This window comes from Anolis carolinensis, unplaced genomic scaffold (assembly GCF_035594765.1).
Source record: "Anolis carolinensis isolate JA03-04 unplaced genomic scaffold, rAnoCar3.1.pri scaffold_12, whole genome shotgun sequence".
Classification (NCBI taxonomy): Eukaryota; Metazoa; Chordata; class Lepidosauria; order Squamata; family Dactyloidae; genus Anolis; species Anolis carolinensis.
Window position 1 is genome coordinate 12821502 of NW_026943823.1, and position 24143 is coordinate 12845644.

The 24143-nt window shown below is 42.5% G+C and overlaps 2 protein-coding genes across 3 annotated transcripts in view; one reads left to right on the forward strand and one right to left on the reverse strand.

The window, feature by feature from the left end:
* vsig1 (V-set and immunoglobulin domain containing 1) overlaps positions 1-24143 on the forward strand; it is a 110117-nt gene that overhangs the window by 6898 nt on the left and 79076 nt on the right. The gene's annotated exons all lie outside the window — the stretch shown is intronic.
* The window catches only part of gab3 (GRB2 associated binding protein 3), an 84558-nt gene continuing 61680 nt past the window's right edge, over positions 1266-24143 (reverse strand). The window contains exons 3-10 of the mRNA XM_062964031.1: positions 11938-12154; positions 10748-11220; positions 9530-9585; positions 7610-7865; positions 6699-6780; positions 6207-6309; positions 3932-4048; positions 1266-2234 (exon numbers count right to left, since the gene is read on the reverse strand). Coding sequence (XP_062820101.1) covers positions 2118-2234; positions 3932-4048; positions 6207-6309; positions 6699-6780; positions 7610-7865; positions 9530-9585; positions 10748-11220; positions 11938-12154 — 1421 coding nt within the window. The 3' untranslated portion in view covers positions 1266-2117. The remainder of the gene's footprint in view (positions 2235-3931; positions 4049-6206; positions 6310-6698; positions 6781-7609; positions 7866-9529; positions 9586-10747; positions 11221-11937; positions 12155-24143) is intronic.

Below are 24143 nucleotides of genomic sequence, written 5' to 3' on the forward strand. Positions count from 1 at the left end.
ATTCAACAAACTTAAGGGCTTAAGGGCTGAATCTTCTTTGCTTGTGTGCCCTCCACTTTTAATATTCCCCCCTTAACAACTGTATAATGTTTGTATACATGCTTCCCAATTTGTCCTGGTTCTTTCCTTCAAGGTTTATGTTATTCCTTTACAGTGGTTTGGTGCGATTTTCATTTTTTCACCCTAGCCTTGGGATTTGTAGTTTGATGAACTGTACTTTGTTAGAATGGGTGGCAACTCTGTCAGGGAGGATTGACCCAACTGCAAAATGTAGGGAAAAACCATGGCAAATTTAAACTAGCATGAAACAGATATAATTGTGCAATGGAGACACACCCCTTTATCTTTTTGTTCTGGTAGAACATCTGCCCAACTGTAGGACAGGAAGACAAGATATGGTGGCTATAAAACAATGAAGGAAAGCCTCATTGGTTCTATTTCAGCTTGTCAACAAGTTTAGTATAAAGAACCCAAAAGACAACGGGTGCACATACGCTAGTATTAAGGCAGTACTTTAATTGCTCTGGCTCACTGGTATTGAATCCTAAGATTTGTAGCACTTTTTGGCAGAGAAGACCAGTAATAGCAGTAGTAGGTAAATGTTTTCCCCGGATATTAACCCGACTCTGGGGGTTGGTGCCCGTCTCCATTTCTAAGACAAAGAACCAGCGTTGTCCGTAGACACCTCCAAGGTCATGTGGCCAGCATGACTGCATGGAGTGCCATTACCTCCCCGCTGGAACAGTACCTATTGATCTACTCACATTTGCATGTTTTTGAACTTCTAGGTTGGCAGAAGCTGTGGCTAATAGCGGGAGCTCACCCCACTCCCCGGATTCAAACTCCCAACCTTTCGGTCAGCAAGTTCAGCAACTCAGTGGTTTAATCTGCTGTGCCACCAGGGGCTCCAGTAGTAGTGGTAGTAGTAGTAGTTGTTGTTGTTGTTGTTCTTGTTGTTGTTGTTATTATTATTATTTATTACTGCCTCCCCTTGCAGCATGAGGTGAGATACCACAGGATTAAAACAGAGAGACTAAACACTATTAAAATGCACATGAGAATGGAATGGAGCCATGACAGTTAAAGTGATGTCAAAGTGCATTAATTCCATAGTATAGATGCGTCCCTAGTGTGACTGACAAGAGAGGATACTAAAATAAACATACAGCTGGAAACCTGGGATGAGCAGGGGTTCTTTACCCCAAACCTAATAAACTGTGATACATTTAATAAAATCCCTGACCCCCAACAGAAACTGGGAGAGATTACATCTTCACTTCTTTTATTGAAAGGAGGCTAAATATGAAGTAAAAGATCTTTGTGCTAAGAGGGTTGGGTCAACTTTATTCCAGTCATTTCATAGCTTCAGCCACACAGGGCTTGGCAGTGGGATTTCCAAGGACTGGGATCCATTGGAAGCTTGTTTACCGAGATCCAGAAACTGGGAGACCGTCCTTATGAATGGCTGCGGTGCTTCCTGCCCTGCTGAGCAGGCAATGCCAGCCTTGCTAAGACTCACTGGTTATTTCCCACCTTCCTTTGTTTCCTTTCGAAGGCAAAAACTTGGGCGTACGTTGAAATACAAATGGGACAGTGAAGATGGCTCCCACTCATTGTGACAGTTGCTATGAAGAAGCCAAGGACGAAAATGAGGGATTTTGAAACGGCCACAGTGCGAAGTCCTATTTACATGGTCCAATATGGCATTGAAGCCGACACGCTTCATATCAAGGGATATCCCACCCTTTGACAAAACTTGATTTCACATTACCCCAAAGGTTTAGCCCTTATTCTTCCACTTCCTGTCAGTACCAGATGCTACGGTCAAGGCAGCATCTGTTAAATAGCAAGGATATATTTCATTCTTTCATTACAGTGTGACACAACAAGTATTTGGTTCCCATTAAGTGTTCCAAGGCACCCAGATTCAAGTCTTAAAGGTACCACGGGTCCGTCTTGGAAAGGTGTTAATGTGGCAAAGTGATGAGCTGGTCCTTTTTCGGTGCCCGAAAGAAGGCAACACTTCAGCTTTCTTGCCATTGCCACTGGACTGTCCCAATGACCTGGATTTCCATGTGCAAAATTATGCTTCACCAAGCAAGGTGTGCATGTCCCCTTCAGACCTTGGACTGCCGCTCGTCCGTCCATTCCTGCTTCGTGCTCTGGAGAGCCTGAGTTCGTTGTTCGTCCACCTGGACATAATCCACCCGCTGTTCTTCCGAGAGGAAAGGTTTCTGCCAAAGAGAGAGCAGTGCAAGAACAAGGACAATAAATAAATAAATAAATAAACACAAGCTTAAGAAGGAAAAGCTGAGCTTGAATCCGTTCCTCTTCTATCCATCTGTAGCTAGTTTCCTTCCTTCCTCTGTTTTTCTTTCTCTCTTTTCCTTCCTCTCCCCAGCCCTTTTCTTTTCCTATGTACATAATTTAAGAAGGAAAAGCTAAGCTTGCATCACTTCTGCATCTCCTTCCCAACTGTAATCAGGACAATAAATAAAGAACAACACTCAGAAAACAGGGGAATTCCAGACATGAAACAATCTGGGCCAGCTGATACCTTCCAGCAAAGGATTCCCCCAGGCAGGAAGCAGCCAAGCTTTGAAGCTGCAAGGCTATTCAATGCTAATCAAGCTGGCAAAGTGCAACATTCACTGTGTTGTCGAAGGCTTTCATGGCCGAAATCACTGGGTTGCTGTGAGTTTTCTGGGCTGAATGTCCATGTTCCAGAAGCATTCTCTCCTGACGTTTCGCCCACAACTATGGCAAGCATCCTCAGAGGTTGTAAAGTATATTAGAAAGTAAATATTTGCCCACAAGCACAAAGATATATACTAACAATGGTAAATAAACTGTTATATACAGTGTAGACTTATATTGAGTTTGACTGAGACACAGCAAACTTTCAGCTGAAAGTTTATGTTTAGAACATGCATTGTTTAAATTAGGAACTACTTTGTTACACAGAGTATTACCCATTGTAATTATGTATTTTGTACTATGTGTATTTCACTCATTATAAGTCTACACTGTATGTAACGGTTTATTTACCATTGTTAGTATATATATTTGTGTTTGTAGGCAAATACTGTTTTGGTCATAGTCAGGAACCCATTTACTTAGTATATTAGAAACTAATCAAGGGAGGTTTATAAGTCTATGGAAAGTCCAAGGTGGGAGAAAAAGCTTTTGTCTGTTTGAGGTAAGTGTGAATGTTGCATCTGAGCACCTTGATGAGCATTGTATAGCCTTGCAACCTCAAAGCTTGGCTGCTTCCTACCTGGGGGAGTCCTTTGTTGGGAGGTGATTAGCTGGCCCTGATTGTTTCTTGTCTGGAAACATGGTAGTCAGACTACACAATGAAACCATTGAAATCCACAAGCATGTGGACAATTTCAACAGCAAGGAGGAAACCATGAAAATGAACAAAATCTGGCTACCGGTATTAAAAAAAAACTCTAAAACCCTTTTCCTTTTCTATGTACATATAAGTTTAAGAAGAAAAAGCTGGTTTTGCATCAGTTCTGCATCTCCTTCCCAACTGTAATCAGATCCAGACAGGAATTCCAGACAGGAAACAATCAGGGCCAGCTGACACCTCCCAACAAAGGGTTCCCCCAGGCAGGAAGCAGCCAGGTTTTTGAAGCCGCAAGGCTATTCAGTGCTAATCAAGGTGATCAGTTGCTACATTTACACTTGCCTTGAACAGACAAGAGTCCTTTCTCCCACCCTGGACATTCTACAGATATATAAACCCCACTTGTCTCGTTTCCAACAGATCTCACAACCTTTGAGGATGCCTGCCGCAGATGTGGGCGAAATGTCTGGAGAGAATGCCTTTCCTTTCTCTCTTTCTTCTCTTCCCCCTTTTATTTAAAGAATATCTTCATGTGCATCTTAAGTTTCCAGTTGCCCATCCCTTGCCAAGACCTACCTTTTGTACAGGTGACGGAGAAGCAGAATTAAAATCCAGCGCTAAGTAGTCAACGTTAAACTTCTTTGGCCATTGGAACAACGCTCCGTTATATGGCGAAGTTGCTTGCTGGTGCTCCTGTTGATGGAGGTAGCAATAAGAAATAAACCATCGGGCAGGTACCAGATGTATTAGACATGAATTAACCCACTATGATAAGAATATGTTCCAAAGAACATAAGCAAAAAACCACTGATCTATGCTGTAGAATGAGTTGACTTTAACTATATTGATTCAATGCTATGGGGTCATTGGGGATGTAGTTTTTCAAGGTCTCGAGCCTTCTCTGCGAAAGAATGTTGATGCCTCACCAAACTACAAATCCTAGGATGGCATAGCATTGAGCCCTGACCATTAAATTAGAGGTGACATCCCTTAAATAGGAGCTCTAGCTTCTGAAGCAGCTTCCTTTTTGGCTCAGCACCAAGATTCCTGTATGACGTGAATCTAATGTACAGTGTTTCCTCACTTATTGCTGGGGTTAGGTTCCAGGACCACCCGCAATAAGTGAAAATATGCAAAGTAGGGACGCTATATTTATTTTAATATTTATACATTATTTTACTAGTTATGCACTATTTTAAGTCTTTATCAACCAATCGTGTGTTGATAAATCGCCTGCTTCTCCTCCCGTTGCCTCTTGGGCTCCTTTTCTCTCCCTTTGGCTTCTCCTTCCTCCCTTCCTTAGCCTGTAAATTGTAATTTTTATGATTTATAATAATCTTTTAGAATTTATTGAAAAACTGCGAAACAGCAAATCCACGAAAAGTGAACCGCAAAGTAGTGAGGGAACACTGTGTGCCCTAATTTTGGCGAGGTCATTTGACCAAAAAAGGCGAGCATTAAATTCAAGTTAACTAAATATAGTAAAGGTAAAGGTTTTCCCCTGACATTAAGTCCAGTCATGTCTGACTCTGGGGGTTGGTGCTCATCTCAATTTCTAAGCCAAAGAGCCGGCGTTGTCCGAAGACACCTCCAAGGTCATGTGGCCGGCATGACTGCATAGAGCGCCGGTAGGATATTTGAAATGCTTTGCAAAAAAAATACTTTTTGACCCCTAGGGGGCTCCCAAAGATGGTAGAAATCTGTTGTCGAAGGCTTTCATGGCCAGGATCACAGGGTTGTTGTATGTCTTTCGGGCTGTGTGGCCATGTTCCAGAAGTATTCTCTCCTGACGTTTCGCCCACATCTATGGCAGGCATCTTGATGAACCAGCCTGGACACAGTATATTATTTGAGAACACAGAAATGCTGGACCATTCCAACAAATATCATGTCAGACTACACAGAGAAGCCATTGAAATCCACAAGCATGTGGACAATTTCAACAGAAAGGAAGAAACCATGAAAATGAACAAAATCTGGCTACCAGCATTACAAAACTCTAAAATCAAAACAGTAGATGGGAACCAACACTCTGAGGGCAGAAGAGAGCTAATGACTGAACAAAGGATGCCCCCAGGCAAGAGACAAAAAACCTTTCCAATGCTAATTAGGGTGATTAACTGAAACATTAATGCTGGCTTCCCAGTGACAAAGGACTCTTGCCACACCCTAGACTCTACACAGATATATATTCTTTCCTTTCCTTACTTAGTTTATCCATACCTCACAACCTTTGAGGATGCCTGCCATAGATGTGGGCGAAACGTCAGGAGAGAATACTTCTGGAACATGGCCACACAGCCCGAAAGACATACAACAACCATGGTAGAAATCACTTCCACGTCCCATTTCAAGCTTTAAAAAGAGAAAATTGATTTTTTAACCTCAAGGCATACATACAGCCTTGAAGGGGGTGTTTTACCCACCATGGTCTATATGGATTTACAGTCAGGACATTTATAGACAGGACAACCTTTTCCCAGCTGCTTGGGATGAAATAGAGAAAGTACCTGCTCTATCTAGTCCTGTGCAACTAGCCCTTGTGCACTTTCCATTTGGGCTTTTCTCATTCCTAAGGGGCAGCCTTGACAAAATGGAAGGGAGGCATTGATGAAGCCTCTCTTTGCAGCCATTGAGCTGGCATGGCTATCAGCCGTCCCTTGGAGAAGTGCCACCAAGGCTTGTGCACACAAGGAGATCTGTACAACTGAGAGAAGGACCCTCTCCTTATCTGTGTCTCAATCGCGCCTTGTGTTTTTCCATTTCGCAATCCATGCCTTTCTCTTAAAAAGTGCCCTTCCGCGTGAGTTGTCAAAGGCGAGCGGGGAAGAGCTGTATCAAAAACAATTACCATTTGAATGTAACTCTCTTCCTCTTCTCCGGAAATGGAACTGGCAAATACTTTGGCCGAATAAATGCAGTCTCTTTCTGGAGAGATAAAGCTCGTCCGATTGCTAGGAGGAAGGGAAACACACAAATGCACACAGCAGGGAGAAAAGAAGAAAAAGAGCTGTCAGAAAAGAGCCTTCCCAGATGCTCTGAAAGCAAGCCAAATCCTGACACAAGCCTCCAAGGGGGAGCGCATCGACACCCGGCAATATCACAAGGGTGACGTTTGCTGCACAATAAGGTTATACATACAATCTCATCCGGGAGATGATGCCGATGGGAACGTGGCCGTCTATCAAAATGGGAAAAACATTATTTTGGAGGAAGTTGGGGAATTAGGAGATGGGTCTCCACTTGCGATTTAAAGCAGGTTCTTTTCTGGGTGACTCAAATGGTGATAGCTTTGCCAAAGGTCTTCATAAAACATGCTGGAAGGGGTCTCCCATCTACTTACTAAGGCACGGTCCATGTCCTGGTTAAGGCAGCATGTTCTCGGATGGTGGACAGATTTCGCAGGTCCAGTGGAGGCGGTCGGACTGCAAAATGGCACAAAGAGAGGTCAAATACTTGACTGATACAAATTTATAAGTTTTTTTTTTACTCTCTTGTTGGTATAAGAGCACCAGCTCAATCCTCCTGCCTTTGGCCCAATATCTTGGCCTTGTTGGAAATAGCAACCTTCAATATATTTTATGGGAGAGTAGATTTTTTGGGGGGCAACTGAAATGACACTTCTGAATATCTGCTATATATTATGTGCATTGGCATGTCTTTGTTCCTAACAGTTCAAAGAGATAACAAGGTATATCAGTCTAACAACTGAGAAACCTAAATGGTCTTGCATGAATACTAGTGGATATTTATCACTACAAAGAAGATTTACTCAAACGAGTATTTATCTCTTCTCAGGAAGAACATACTTTACAAAAGGTTGTGATTGTTCCAAATAGCGTGAATGCCAATGAATCTCCAAAAGGGTTATGCTTCCAAAAGGCTATGGTGATTCTGGGTTTTCTAAAAGGTTATGATCTCTAAGAAGGTCATGCCTTTTCAAAGGGTCTGGTCTGGAACTCTATCCCAGTCGTTCCTCAATGGCAGGTATTAGCTGAGCTTTGCTTCCAGGATGCCCATGGATACCAAAATTCAATTCCCGTTAAATACAACAGAGTAGTCAAGTATATCCCTTACATAAAATAGTAAAATCAAGATTTGCATGCATGGGAATTTCTTTTGATTATTTTCAAGCCGTGGAGGGTGGAATCTGTGGATGCAGAATCTGTGTATATGAAGGGCAAACGGTATAAGGAAACAGGCGCCACATCTCCAGGTCTCTACTCAACAATAACTTGTAGAATACATACTTACATTTACGGCGAGGTTTGAGGTCCCGGTTCACCGGAGGTGGTTCCAGATCAGTGGGAAGTTCAGGCAGAGGGCTGGGGAGCTTTTCGGTGTTTACGGTGGAGACAGCAAACGCCGTTGATCCTGGACTCATGGGAATGTAGCCGTCCGGTGTGCAGTCAGAACCGGGGAGGGGAGGGGAGGCACTGGGGTGCATGGGCACGTAACTGTCCTCGGAACTGTTTGAAGTGCTGGAATAGAGCGGGCTAAACCGACATGGCTGGCAAAGGAAAGGGAAAGCAGTCAGCTGAAGGATCTACATCAGGCATGGGCAAACTTTGATCCTCCAAGTGTTTTGGACTTCAACTCCCACAATTCCTAACAACCGGTAGTTAAGCAAAGTTAAGTAAAGTAAGTAAGTAAGCATCAAATCCCTCCCACCTGTCCTTGCTTTATCCTAGAATCTCAAAAGACCCATCTTCCAAATGGCTTGAAGTCCTATGGACTTCCCAAATGCTCCAAAATCCAAACCCATGGGTAGCTGGGATAGTGAACCCCTTGCTTTTGGATGGTTCAAGGTACACACACTTTGTGTTGTGCACAACATTATTGCAAATACAATATATAAAATTGCCTTCGGGCTATAATGTGTATATATGAAACATAAATTAAACATAAATTAATTTCATGTTAGGACTTGAATCCCTTCTCCAAGATATCTCATTAAGTAAATAAACATATTCCAAAATCCAAAAAAGGTCATATCTGTATTTCTTCTATTGTAAGATGCCACTGATTGTGGCATCTTACAATAGAAGTGGGGGAGTGTTTTTAAGATTTTTTTTAATTATTATTATTTTTAAAGATATTTTAAAGATGTTTTTAAATTGTTAGATTTTAGCCTTTCTTGTAAGCTGCCCCGAGCCCTAGGAGAGTGGCGGCATATAAGTTTAAATAATAAATAAATAAATAAATAAATTGTAAGACACACCATAATTTAGTACCACCATCATTAACATTAATCACATAAAATAATAATAATAATAATAATAATAATACAGTAATAATAATAATTTGCATTATTCACAGATACATTACATAGTCCTAGAAACTTGGGAAGTGTCTGACGTGTGATCCAATACAAAAGCCAGCATAGTGATCTGGTCTGCTGTGTACTAATCTTGTTGTGTAACAAATAATGATAATAACAATAACAATAGCAATAATTTTGTGTGATTGATGTGAACTTGGTTCAGACTTTTAGGTGGACATAGTGATGGTAGTAGTAGTAGTAGTGGTAGTAGTGGTAGTAATAATAATAATAATAATAATAATAATAATAATAATAATAATCGTTGTTATTCTCATTATAAAAGCAAACAGGTAAATTCTCTCATGAGGTTGAAGCAGATATCCTCCAGCATGAAAACTAACATTTTGAACATGCATATCTTTTACTCTCAAATTGGTAATTCTCTTTGTTTTCTCGTGGTAGATTTTGCCCTGTGAGCAGTCCCATAACTGTGTACTACTCAGCCATAGCTCCAAACTGCATTGATTACAAAACCTATGCAGTGGTTAGGAAAGCCTGCCCCTATTGGCTGAAGTGTTGTCCGAAGTAAAAGCATAATGGGTTTGCACCTATTGGGCAACATTCATTCTTTTTCATTTATTTCAGCTTGTTAGGGATGGTTAAAACCACCTACTCATGACTATCAACCAACTCCAGCCCCACTTGTTTCCATGCTTTGGCAAAAAATAGATTGAAAACATAATAACTGTTATTGCTGTTGCTGGGAAACAGCTCATTTCATATTTTCTATTAGCCTGCTGATGGGTGCTTATTAATTTATTTTATTGTCCCCCCGCGAAAGCTTTACAAAATACAGTGTTTGCATGAGTAAAAGAGTATGTAGGAGGGAACAGGACAAAAAGGGCACTTACCAAATTCAAGCTAAGCCTCTTATCCCTGCTTCTTAAGGAACTTTCATCCATGTCAACTGCAAAAATGAGAGCATGGAGTATCAAGTTAATGCATAACAGTTCAAGAAACTAGTCAACGAAATGGCAGGGATAATATTTCTGGCCCAGAGTTTTCCAAGTATCTTGAAAGAATCCATAGGAGAATTTTGGCCAGATCAAGAGAAGTAGCAGGGCAAAACCATTCTACTTTGGCCAAACCTCAATAATAATAATATTAATAATATTAATAATAATAATAATAATAATAATAATAATAATAATAATTTTATTTCTTGCCCGCCTCTCCTCACGGCTTGAGGTGGGTTACAGCATTACTAAAACATCAACCAACACATAATCGTTGAGAAGCTGGAATGTGTCCAGAGATGGATGACAAAGATGATAAACAGTCAGAAACAAAGGCCCCTTCTACACTGCCCCTATATCCCAAGATTTGATCCCAGGTTATCTGTTTATCTCAGATTATATAGCAGTGGAGGCTCATATAATCCAGTTCAAATCAGATAATCTGGGATCAGATCTTGGGATATAGGGGCAATGTGGAAGGGACCTAAGTCTTACAAAGAACAGCTTAGGGAGTTGGGTATGTTTGGTTTGGAGAAGAGAAATCTGAGACATGACATGAGAGCTGTCTTTAAATATATGAAGAATATTATGTATAAGATGGGGCAAACATGTTTCATTCTACTCCAGGGAGTAGAACTTAAAGCAATGGACTAAGAAAAACCCCTAGAGTAGTGTTTCTCAACCTGTGGGTCCCCAAAAGTTTTGGCCTTCAACTCCCAGAAATTCTAACAGCTGGTAAACTGGCTGGGATTTCTGGCTGGGATTTCTGGGAGTTGTAGGCCAAAACACCTGGGGACCCACAGGTTGAGAACCACTACTCTAGAGATTTCCCTTAAACATTAGGAAGAACTTCTTCACTGTAAGATATGCTCAATAGTTGAATCAATGGCTCAGAAGGATGTGGACTGTTCTTCTTTAGAGGTCCTTAAAGAAAAGCCGGATGGGCATTTTTAAGGAGTGACGTAGTTGTGTATTCCAACACAGCAGGGGGTTAAACTAGATAGCCTTTTGGGTCCCTTCAAACTATAAGGTTTTGACTCTAGGAAGATCTTGAGATCTTTTAAAATCAAATTTAGCAAAAGGGCTGGATGTGTTTACTATTAATAATCTTACCTCTCCAATTCCTCATGGAATCTAAGCCAGACATGGAGATCCGTCTTGGCACCACAACCCTTTGACTGCTAGAGATCCCAGAATGTCCATTTTGAAGGCCCCCAAAAGGTTGCTCCTCGGCCCTTCTGTCAGAGAGGTGCGTTGGCTTCGGAGGCCGTGGCGGCGGCGTATTGGCCAAAACGTCCAGTTCAACGACACCCAAAGAAAGAGTGTTCTGGCTTTTATCAACCAGGAAGGTTGGTGTCAAGGGAGGTCCTGATAATGGAGAGGATGAGGAGAAATCGCTAGAAGGAGGCCCACTTGAGTCTGGGTTCCTAGGAAGGAGCCCTTGGCATGTTGGCGAGAGGATCTCCTGCAATGGGCCACCCGAGGACTGTAGGAAGAGGGAGGGCTGGGAAGCCACAAAGTCAACAAAGACATCGTCGGATGAGGTCTGCTCAAGGGACCGGTCGGAATTGGACCAGCTGTGGCATCTGGAAGGAAGACAAAGAGGACCAGAGCTGTTTGTTAGGAGGTGGGGAGCTTGGGAAAAGTTGGTTATTTGGATACAACTCTGGGAACGTTCGCTGGGGAATATGTCTAGGCAGCGGCAGTCCAAAAAAGTAACATTTCCAAGCTCTGATTGTTCTAAACAAGGAAGGCTCAGTCATTTAATAAGAGCAAACAATTCCAAGCTATTTCATTTTTTTAAAGTTCATATGTTGTTGTTGTTGAAGCTTAAGCGGCCGAGGGGGAAAGGGCCTGAGGCTGTTAGGAATGGTGGGAGTTGAAGTCCAAAAGGACCAAAATTTGCCCATTCCAGGTCTAGGTCCTTCAGATGACTCTGTGGTCAGCTCCCATTGGAAGCTGGTAATACCTGCACAAGAGGACCTCAAGGTTCCTAGAAAGAACATTTTAATCAAATCGATGAATAATCAAACCTGAAAAAGTCCATCTGGCAAATATGGAAGGTTGCCTGTAGCCAGCTCCTTCTCTTCATTCTAACTTGTTCTGTCTTCCAAATGTCCAAAGATATTTATCTTGAGGTTATCTTGTGCAAGTATCATCAGCTTCCAATGCTGAAGGGCTCAGATGGTTGGGGTGTTTACCCCCTAAATATACAAGTTTCTAATCTTAGGGTGCCTCTCTTTCCCTTGCAAGCCAAGTGCCACTTAACCTCCCAAGTCTGGTTTTCATGGGACTGAAGATACCTGACATGGCTGAGTTTCCCTGTCTCACAGTTGGATAGGAAGAGATAGTCTGGGAGGAAGACGGACTCCGACTCGCTGGCCGTCTCCTCAGCAGCAGAGGCATCGCTGGTGGGCTGGTCGACCGAAGAAGAGGTCTCCGCGGTCCTCAAGGCGTGGGCCGAAGTGGCCGGCGAGGGCTGCGGTGAGGAAGTGGTGTGTGACAAGCTGTCCCCCGAATCTGTAGCAAAGCAAAGGCCAAACCTTACTTAAGGGTGCAAAATGGGGGCCGTTTTGGCCCCGATCCTGCAAAGCCCAGCAATTTTGATTCAGACATAAAACATAGTAAAAAAGCAGAAATAATAATAATAATGATAATGATAATAATAAATAATAAAGAAGACCTGGCTATGGCTCACGAATGGGACACTGAAGAAAGAGACAGAAGGCCTGATCCTTGCAGCCCAGGAGCAAGCCATCAGAACAAAGGCAATTAAGGCCAAGATCGAAAAATCAGCTGATGACCCAAAATGCAGACTGTGCAAGGAAACCAATGAAACCATTGATCATATCCTCAGCTGCTGTAAGAAAATCGCACAGACAGACTACAAACAGAGGCACAACAGAGTCAGACACGACTAGACTTAAATGTCAGCGGAAAGCCTTTATCTTTACCTGTACATTTTAATCTCTGGTTTACTAGGAAAACTGAATGACTGCGTCATGAAATGATGGATTTCTAAAAAGACTGTCACCAACATGAAACATTTGGAAAGCTCTGCACTACAACATACTACAAAATGAAATCAAGCAGTCTCCCACCGAACACACGCCTACATACTACAAACTACAGAAAACTATTCTACAAACCTCGCATTCGTGGCTGATGTCTATCCATTATTATTCTACTTTCTTTAGATGGTACTATATGACCACACTTCTCTTTAGAGCATTGCTCTCTTTTGAGTTGTTAGGTGCACCTACATTTTAAAATTAATGCCATTTGACACATCTTTAACTGTCATTACTTTTTTATCATGTCAGAAGCAACTTGAGAACCTACTGCAAGTCGCTTCTGGTGTGAGAGAATTGGCAGTCTACAGAGACGTTGCCCAGGAGACGCCCGTATGTGTTAGCATCCTGCTAGGAGGCTTCTCTCATGTCCCTGCAAGCTAGGGCTGACAGATGGGAGCTCACCCCATCTCGCCGATTCAAGCTGGCAACCTTCAGGTCAGCAACCCAACCTTCAGGTTGGCAGTTCAGCTGGCACAAGGGTTTAACTTACTGTGCCACCACAGCTCTACTGCCATGACTCAATGCTATGGAATTTTGGGATTTGTAGTTTGGTGAGGCAACAGCCCTCTTTGGCAAAGAAGTCTAAAGACCTTGAAAAACTAGAACTCCCATAATTCCAGTGCATTGAGCCATGGCAGTAAAAGTGGTGTCAAGTTGCATTAATCCTAGTGTAGATGTATGCATGTAGATGGACAAGGATGAAAGATGAGGTCAGCTTTGGAAGGAAACGTAGCTTTCCTGGCCAAACTGGGTTGAAAAGAGTAAGTCTGTGTGCACTTATGTTCACCATATTGTTTTCTCTTTATGAGCAGCATTTCAAAACAGGTCAGCCAACTTGAATTACTTTCTGGATGGGGCAAGACGCCAACCAAGTGAACTGCATTTCCATATCGACTTGCGGATGTTTGCGAGAGACCTCTGGCAAGCTTTGCACATTTTCCGCATAGTTTTGGGAAGCGTCCAGTGCTTTTGGTATTTGATATTACTGCTGATTAATGGGATGACGTGCATTAATTAACTTCAAATTCCCAAATCATTCTCTTGGCTTATCTGAAGGAACCAACAGACCCCAAGCCAAGGATAAACTGACCAAAGGCCACAAAAAGTGTGCATAGTGAGGATGCAAAAGTAACGACGGCATTTGTTTCAAACACTTTCTGTTTCTACAGGGAACAATTTTAGAGCAACATCACTGTTGAAACAGCATAGTAATCCTAACTACGGGATTTGGGGGATTGTAGTTTAACGATTCCCCAAAGAAGCTGGCTCCTCACCAGACTGCAAATCCCAGGATCCCATAGCACTAAGCCATGGCGGTTGTAGTGATGTCAAACTGCATTGATTCTACATTGGAGGTGCAGCCAATAATCATCCCAAAGTCTTCCATGATATGTCTACTTTTGCAAAAACCAAGGTGATAATGAATGTAATGGATGGGCTGCTATGAGTTTTCCAGGCTGTATGGCCGTGTTTAATAAATAATAATAATAATAATAATAATAATAATAATAATAATAATAATAATAAATTATTCTTATATTCTGCCACATTTTCCCAAAGGGACTCAGGGTGGCTCACATGGGGACCAAGCCCAGCAATACACAACAAAATACAATCACGTAAATACATTTAAAACATATAAACATAACATCATAAAACATATAATACATTAAAACATACTCAAGCAATAGCTAATAGTCAGGCACAGTAAACATATTCAGAATCTCTAAGGATGTCTGCCATAGATGTGGGCAAAACATCAGGAGAGTATGCTTCTGGAATATGGCCACTGGCCAGCCCAGAAAACTCACAGCAATCCAGTGGTTCCGGCCATGAAAGCCTTCAACAACACAATGGTAGAAGGCGGCCAGGCTTTGAAGCAGCGATACTACTCTGTACTATTGAAGCTGACCAACCAAAGATTCCACTAGGTAGCAAGCAGCCAGGCTTTGAAGCAGTGAGGCTATTTGTTGCAATTCTAGCAACCCAAAAAACGATTCCCCTAGAACGTGTTAGTGTATTTTGTTGTTAGAGGGAAATGTTAGATTAATTGTTTGCTGTTTGGATTGTGCATCTGTGTTCCAGCAAGCTTTCCAGCAGCACACAAGTTAATTACAAGCCAGCCCTGATTGACTGCCTGCAGGGCCAATAGGTCAAGCCTTCTGGTTTCAACAGCCTGGACAGATCATTCGTCATGGACAGTGAAATGTTGGGTGTTGGCAGTGTGTGCTGATAGCTGATGACGAAGAGAGAGGACATGCTTTACCCTTGCGGGGAAGCATGAGTCCGGAGAGCGATGGTGTTTGTTATTGTAGCTGTAAATACCTGTAAATAAATAAAGCCTTAGAACTGCTGGGATCAGCAGAATAACAACTGAGGTGTTGTTTGTCAGTGTTGCTTTTGCTGGATGCTTAAGCGGTCTGACTGGAGAGGACAAGGTGAGAGGACCTGTCTCACCAATAAATCAGGGTGTTTTGAGTGCCAATTAAAACCCCTGACAGAACGCAAGTACCCAGCCTTCCAAGCAGCAAGCCTATTCCATTGTATTCCAGCTCACCAAACAAGGATTCCCATAAGAAGAAAACGGCCAGGTTTTTGAGGCTGCAAAGCTATTCACTGCTATTCTACTTGGTGAAAAAATGATTCCCATAAGCCACAGTAACGCGTGGCTGGGCACAGCTAATACTACTACTGTAATAATAATAATAATAATAATAATAATAATAATAATAATAATAATAATATCCCATTTCCCCATCAAATTGGATCTATGCATATGCTATAAAATTAATACTGCATTGAACTGCATTGTATGGATTTACACCAAAGTGTTGGACACGACTAGACTTAATGTCAGGGAAAAACCTTTACCTTTAACCTATACTTGGTTTCCCAACTCCAGTTCTAGTAATAAAGCAATATATCATTTTAGAAAGCCCTTTGGCTTTCGACGGTGATACGCCAGGATTCATTTCAAAACAAATGCATTTCAAGCTGGCGAGGTTTCGTTTCATTACGGACACAGCAGAGGTGTTTATACTGAGCAGAAACTCTTGCTTCCGTAACCTATAAACAATATCTGGGGGAAGCGGCCAAGTTATTATCTAAACTTCTGCAGCGACGTTTCCAAGAAGCGAAGTGTTTATAGTGGGAGAAGCCACTGCGAAGAGAAATGCACAGCCAAACATGTTCCCTGCAGGTGTTTGGGAAGGAAAACTCTGAGACAACATAGCCTCTTCGACGCTTTATATGACAGGCATGGGGAAACTCTGGCCCTCGGGTGTTTTGGACTTCAACTCCGGCTGTTAGGAATTGTTGGAGTTGAAGTCCAAAACACCTGGAGGGCCGAAATTTGCCCATGCCTGCTTTGTGAGAAGGAGAAACTGGGGTCCTATGAGAGAAAAGCTATATGGAACTTACAGCAGAAGGGAAACATGTTGGGAGAGCAGTCAAATAAAATCCTATCTGCATTTGGGAGTGGGTTTTGTTTTGGGGTTTATGTTTTCATGGAGAATCATAAACAATTGCGAGCAAAATCATATCCTGCTGTTCTGATCTGGCCAGCAGATGGCAACCTTCTAGAGTCATAGCCAATCTATCCATATACACTTGAGCAAATTTTTTGTTAGTTCGTTAAATTCGTTTAAAATTGTTTCATAATTACTTTTGAATTGATATTGAACCATCTGCTCACTGCCTTACAAATATTACGAATTTGAATAATAAAAGTACCTTTTTTTCGTTTGTTTCTGATGTCTTCGGATCGCCCCCCCCCCCCCAGGACCACACCGGCTCAGTAGAAACAGGGAGGGAGCGAAGAGAAGAGAGAAGAGCCATGCCTGCCTGCGCTTGGCCTTCTCCTCGCCCTGCCTCGCCCTGGAGCCGCCGTTTGGTTTTGCTTCTTAGAATCATAGAATCATAGAATCATAGAATAGTAGAGTTGGAAGAGACCACATGGGCCATCCAGTCCAACCCCCTGCTAAGAAGCAGGAAATCGCATTCAAAGCACCCCCGACAGATGGCCATCCAGCCTCTGCTTAAAAGCCTCCAAAGAAGGAGCCTCTACCACGGCCCCGGGGAGAGAGTTCCACTGTCGAACAGCTCTCACAGTGAGGAAGTTCTTCCTGATGTTCAGGTGGAATCTCCTTTCCTGTAGTTTGAAGCCATTGTTCCGTGTCCTAGTCTGCAGGGCAGCAGAAAACAAGCTTGCTCCCTCCTCCCTATGACTTCCCTTCACATATTTGTACATGGCTATCATGTCTCCTCTCAGCCTTCTCTTCTGCAGGCTAAACATGCCCAGCTCTTTAAGCCGCTCCTCATAGGGCTTGTTCTCCAGACCCTTAATCATTTTAGTCGCCCTCCTCTGGACGCTTTCCAGCTTGTCAACATCTCCCTTCACTCAGCCAGGCTTAAAGGGGAATACCAAAACAAGGCTTGCCTTCCTAAACGGAATCCTTAGAGCCAGAGGATATCCCTTTAAGAGATATCTCCACTGAGGAGATCTCCCGGAAAGGATTCTGGCACCAGCTCAATTGCAACAGATTCAGTGCCATGTCATGTGAGCTGTAGTTTTACAAAGTCCCTAGCCTTCCCTGCAGAAGAGAGCCAGTACCATGCCAAATTACAACTCCCAGTTTTCTGTCAAATTGTTTTGGATTTCAACTCCTAGAATTCCTAACTCCAGACATGGGCAAAGTTTGCCCTTGCCTGGTATAGAAGCATTCTATTCTTCTCCAGACATGCCAACAGTATTAAGTGATAAAATCTTGGGCATTTTTTCCTTTAATGCTAAAAGTTCATAGGTTGTTCAGCAACAGCCTACTGGCTGGGTTGCTATGAGTTTTCCGGGCTCTATGGCCATGTGCCAGAAGCATTCTCTCCTGACGTTTCACCCACATCTGTGGCAGACATACTCAGAGGTTTTGACGTCTGTGCGAAGCTAGGCAAGTGGGGTTTATATCTGTGGAAGGTCCAGGGTGGGAGAAAGAACTCTTGTCTGTGGGAGGCAAGTGTGAATGTTGCAATTGGTCACCTTGATTAGCATTGAATAGCCTTGCAGCTTGAAAGCCTGGCTGCTTCCTACCTGGGGGAATCCTTTGTTGGGAGGTATTAGCTGGCCCTGATTGTTTCCTGTCTGGAATTCCCATTTTCTGGGTGTTGTTCTTTTACTGTCCTGATTTTAGCTTTTCTGTAGCTAAAAATGCATATAAAATTGATTCTATAGGGAGGATAAATGATTGGATTTCAACTCCTACAGCTTGGCTTTCTCTGCCAATAATGGTACCATACCAAACTAAAGCTCCCAAGATTCTGTAGCAGTGAGCCACCTTGGATATTGTAAGGGATTTATTATTATTATTATTATTGTTATTATTATTATTATTAGACCTTGCTCCCAGGAAGATGCCTTCGCTGTGGCTCCCAACTTATCTATCTACCTTTCCACATATTCTCCACATTGTGTGTATGTGTATGTATATTATATATACATGAGCCCCGATGGCGAAGTGTGTTAAAGCACTGAGCTGCTGAACTTGCAGACCGAAAGGTCCCAGGTTCAAATCCCGGGAGCAGAGTGAGTGCCCGCTGTTAGCTCCAGCTTCTGCCAACCTAGCAGCTTGAAAACATGCCAATGTGAGTAGATCAATAGGTACCGCTCTGGCGGGAAGGTAATGGCACTCCATGTAGTCATGCCGGCCACATGACCTTGGAGGTGTCTATGGACAACACTGGCTCTTGGGCTTAGAAATGGAGATGAGCACCAACCCCCAGAGTCAGACATGACTGAACTTAACGTCAAGGGATACCTTTACCTTTACCTATATATACACACACACACACACACACACACACACACACACACACATATATGCAGGGACTATATATATATATATATATATATATATATATATATATATATATACACACACACACACACACACACACATATACAGTATATATCACACACACACCAATTTAACAAAGTTTTAGCCACAAAAACAAAGTTTCTGAAGTAGAACAATGACTTTCACAGTCATTTCCCAATTTAACAGGAAATAAGACTTTCAAACCAGGAACAGATTTCTGCAATTATTAAAAAATGGTTTATTATAAAAGCTATGAAAATTCGCCAAAAATCAGAGGATAAGGGAAACGTTCCAAATTTTGGTGAGCTGTCAGTGTTAAATGTGTTCTACCACTGTACCAAGTTTGAAGAAGATCACTCAAAAAATGAGGGCGGGAGAGTCCTGTAAAATCTCCCCTCGTGCTGTTTTTTTTGGCCACTGCGCATGCGCGTCCGCCATTAACGAATTACTTTTGAAACTAACGAATTTTCGTTAATTTCGAATTTTTTGGGGGCAAAATTCGGAAATGACATCAGAAACGAAACGCTGGCGCCCCCTACTTTTGAAACGAGTTTAGAATCAATTTTTTCATGGATCGCTCAAGCCTAATATACACATAATAAATGTGAAAATATGTATGCATATGTGTGGCTTACACACAGACAAGCTCCCACTTCCACAAATAGATATAGCTCCCACTACTCAGGAGACACCAATGGCCCTCCCTCCAATGACATTGCAGATTATAGTAAGCGCCGTGAACATGTCCAAGAGTCCTGCCAATGTCCTCCATAAACACCATACTGCCCACCACCCAAGTGAAGGCTTTTATACGGGGACAAATTGATCCTAGATTTTCTGTTTTTCCTCCACCACAGGCATCCCACTGTTTCTGACTCTCTCCATCGGTGTGGAATTTGCATGACCCCGCCCACTGCCTCTCCCATAACCCTTTCCTGTTCTTTGATATGGCACACAACAAACAGAGGAATTGATCAGCAACTGAACATATTTGGGGAGAATTCACCATGATTTAACTGCTTCTGGAAGCAGTTAAAAACACGGCTATTCTGTTGTGCTTTTGAGTAGACAAGTCCGTTATAACCTGGTCCATATCTACACTGAAACCTGCCCTGCTTACTTTTTAGTTTGATTCCCGTTCAGATTTATCTTCCCTACCTGTTTTATCTATTTGATGTATGTCCTATTTGTAATAGACACTCCCTAAATCAGTTTTGATTATCGTCCAGATGTTATCCTATATTGGACCTTTAATGCCTGGATGATTGTTTAACATTTTAACTATGTTGATTTTAACTATAACTTGTTTAAATTGTTTTTAAATTGTGTTGTCTGATGTCTAAATTGTTATTTTATGATTTTATGTGATTATATTGGGCTTGTTCGCCGTGTGAGCCTGCCCGAGTCCCCAGCTGGGGAGATGGAGGCGGCATACAAAAATATTATTATTATTTTATTATGACACAGCAAACAAGATAGATATGCTGGATTTCATATCACAAAATCACAAGTCGAACACTTCCCAAGTGTCTAGGACTGTGTGATGTATTTTTGGATGATGCGTGCAGATCCCAGTAGGGTGGCCTTTTGCAGTTGGCAGATCGTGATTTTGTCAATGTCTATTGCTTCCAAATGCCGGCTGAGATCTTTTGGCACGGCACCCAATGTGCCCGTCACCACCGAGACCACCTGCACTGGTTTCTGCCAGAGTCTTTGAAGTTCAATCTTGAGGTCCTGATAGCGGCTGAGTTTTTCCTGTTGTTTTTCGTCAATGCGACTGTCACCTGGGATGGCGACATCAATGATCCAAACCTTTTTCTTTTCCACAACTGTGATGTCTGGTGTGTTGTGTTCCAGAACATTGTCAGTCTGGATTCGAAAGTCCCACAGTATCTTTGCGTGCTCATTTTCCAATACTTTTGCAGGTCTGTGATCCCACCAGTTCTTTTCTTCTGGGAGGTGGTACTTGAGTCATAAGTTCCAATGAATCATTTGGGCCACATAGTTGTGCCTCTGTTTGTAGTCTGTCTGTGCAATTTTCTTACAGCCACTGAGGATATGATCAATGGTTTCATCAGCTTCCTTGCACAGTTGTTATTGTTATTGTTGTTGTTGTTATTATTGTTATTATTATTATTGTTGTTGTTGTTGAGCCCCCGATGGCCTAGTGGATTAAAGCCTTGTAACTTGAAGGTTGGGTTGCTGACCTGAAGGCTGCTCCAGCTCCATGCGGGGACATGAGAGAATCCTCCCACAAGGATGGTAAAAAACATCAAAACATCCAGGCGTCCCCTGGGGAACGTCCTCGCAGACGGCCAATTCTCTCACACCAGAAGCAACTCAGGTTGCTCCTGACACGAAAAAAAAATATTATTATTTATAGGAGTTGTAGGTACTGGGATGTAATCTAAGAGCACTCTGAACTCCACCAAATATCTAATTTGTGTGTTCTCCTGTTTTTCGTGCCCAAATGTGTATTGTATAAAAGGATCCATAGTTGGTATCTGCACATGTGTATATATGTAAACACTTACCGATTGCAACACGGGATCTCATTGACATTTAACATGACTGCAGTACTTTCAGCCTACATGTTTTATACAATCCAGCCAGCAAATGAGCCATGATGAAGTAATTTGGAATGCAAAGGACTCTTTCGGACTCCAGCCGATGCACTGAAATGACCTCTGCTGTTTATGGATGCAGTTGCGAACAGAACATCACAATCAGCCATCTGCATTAGGTGCATTAGGTGCATCTACACTGCAGAATGAATGTAGCTTCACACCACTTAACCTTCAGCCTTCTCTGCCAAGGGATGCTGTTGCTTTGACAAACTACAGTTCTGAATATCCCATGGTATTGAGACATGGCAGTTAAAGTGATGTGTTGTCGAAGGCGTTCATGGCTGGAATAACTGGCTTGCTGTGAGTTTTCCAGGCTGTATGGTCATGTTTCAGAGGCATTCTCTCCTGGCGTTTCACCCACAACTATGGCAGGCATCCTCAGAGGTTGTGAGGTCTGTTGGAAACTAGGCAAGTGGGGTTTATATATCTGTGGAATGGTGTCCAGGGTGGGAGAAAGAACTCTTTTCTGTTGCAGGCAAGGTTGGCGGTTCCAATCCGGGGAGTGGGGTGAGCTCCTGCTGTTAGCCCCAGCTTCTGCCAACCTAGCCGTTCAAAAACATGCAAATGTGAATAGATCAATAGATACTGCTCCAGCAGGAAGATAACTAATGGCACTCCATACAGTCATGCCGGCCACATGACCTTGGAGGTGTCTACGGACAACACCGGTTCTTCAGCTTAGAAATAGAGATGAGCACCAACTCCCAGAGTCAGACACAACTAGATTTAACATTAGGGGAAAACCTTTACCTTTACCTAGAGATACATTCCTTTAGGATGTGTAAATGGCAGTCTACATATCTTAAAGGCACACAATCCAGTCTGATTTTGGAAGCCAAGCAGGGTCAACTCTGTTTAGTACTTGGAGGGGAGACCGCCAAGGAATCCCAGGCGTGGTAGACACTATTTCAGAGGAAGGACACCTCTGAGTATGTCTTGCCTACGAAAAGCCTCAATACAAACCATAAACACCACATTTAAAGCTTTGCTTGGTGAAGTCATGTGCACTTCTGCACAATTCCTTGAAAGCCTGGTAATAGAATTAGTGCCCATTAAAGGCTCGGCCATAATAGCTGCAGATCATAAATAATGCAAGTCTATTTTCGATGGGAGAGAACAAGGGCAACACAATTCTCTCCCTCCCCCATCAAGGATATGCCCTGATCAACAAAAACAGAAAGTTCCTAAGTGCATAGATGCATAACGAAATGAAATGAAATGCCCCTTGTCTGCAGAAGACCATGCCAGTCCAAGCAGCATCTTTTCAGCATGCTTTCAATTACGACTTCAGGGCCAAAACTACACATTTCATCCCAAGGATTAAAACTGGATTTTTAAAATATGTGTATATTATATTTGTAATGCAAAATATAACTAATAATAAATTCCTTGAGGTTCCAATAACAATTAGGTGGGAAATCCACTCTATATATTACTTTGGAGCCCTCCATGCTGTTCAATGTGCTAAAGCATGGACTGCAAAACACAGCTTCAGCACTTTGGACAGCCCCATGAAAACCCAAAGTGGATCCATTACTTTGTTGACATTAGAGCAGGCATGGGCAAAGTACGGCCGGTAAGGTGTTTTGGACTTGAACTCCCACAATTCCTAACAGCCTCAGGCCCCTTCCTTTTCCTCCTCGGCCGCGGGAAAAGGAAAGGGCCTGAGGCTGTTAGGAATTGTGGAAGTTGAAGTCCAAAACATCTGGCCGGCCGAACTTTGCCCATGCCTGCATTAGAGCCACTGGCTGCCTTTGGACAACGCCAGTTAAAGTGATATTCAACTGCTATAACAGCTCAGTGCAGAATAATCTCAATCTACAAGTTAAACATGAGCCAGCAATGTGATGCGGCAGCAAAAAAAGCCAATAGGATTTTGGCTAGCATAAATAGGAGTCTAGTGTCTAAATCCAGGGAAGTCATGCTACCCCTCTATTCTGCCTTGGTCAGACCACACCTGGAATCACACTGTGTCCAATCAGAGCCAGCTAACACCTCCCAACAAATGATTCCACCCGGCAATAAGCAGCTAGGCTTTGAAGCTGCAAGGTTATTCAATGCTAATCAATGCTAGTCTTGCCTCTAACAGACAAGAGTTCTTTCTCCCACCCTGGACCTTCCATAGATTAGATATATAAACATCACTTGCCTAGTTTCCAGAGCCGGCCCTAGGTATTTTTCAAGTGTAGGCGAACAGAATTTTGCCCCCCCCCCCCCCCAAAACCAATCACTGAAAAATAAAAGCGTTGGATAAGCAAAAATGTTGGATAATAAAGAGGGATTAAGGAAAAGCCTATTAAACATCAAATTACATTAAGATTTTACAAATTAAGCATCAAAACATCATGTTTTACAAGAAATCAACAGAAAAAGCAGTCTCGACTGCGCCCGCGTATGTTTTGCGCCCGAAGCAACCGCTTAATTCGCCTCATTGTTGGACCGGCCCTGCTAGTTTCCAACAGATCTCACAACCTCTGAGGATGCCTGTCATAGATGTGGGCAAAACGTCAGGAGAGAATGCTTCCGGAACATAGCCATACAGCCTGGAAAACTCACAGCAACCCAGAGTTTGTTGTTGATCGGGATTAAACTATTCAGTTGCTGGCAGTACCTTAGTTATGTTTCCAATTATGTTTTAGTCCAGATACTGTATTTAATTCAGTATGTTAATGCTCTTGGTTAATTTGAGTTCCCTTCTGGCAAAGTGACTGGGTATAAATGTAACAAATCTATATAATTTACCATAATTCGAAAATATACAATTTGTAATGATCGCCAATGTTATCATTCATATATTCATTGATGATTATGACAAATGGTGAGTATCCAAGTAATGACTGGACCCACCAAACTGACTTTCTAAGACGGTAAAAAGTTATGAATGAGGATAGAGAAGAGAGGGTAGCACAGTATGCTTTTGCCTGATCCAACTGGGAAGGGC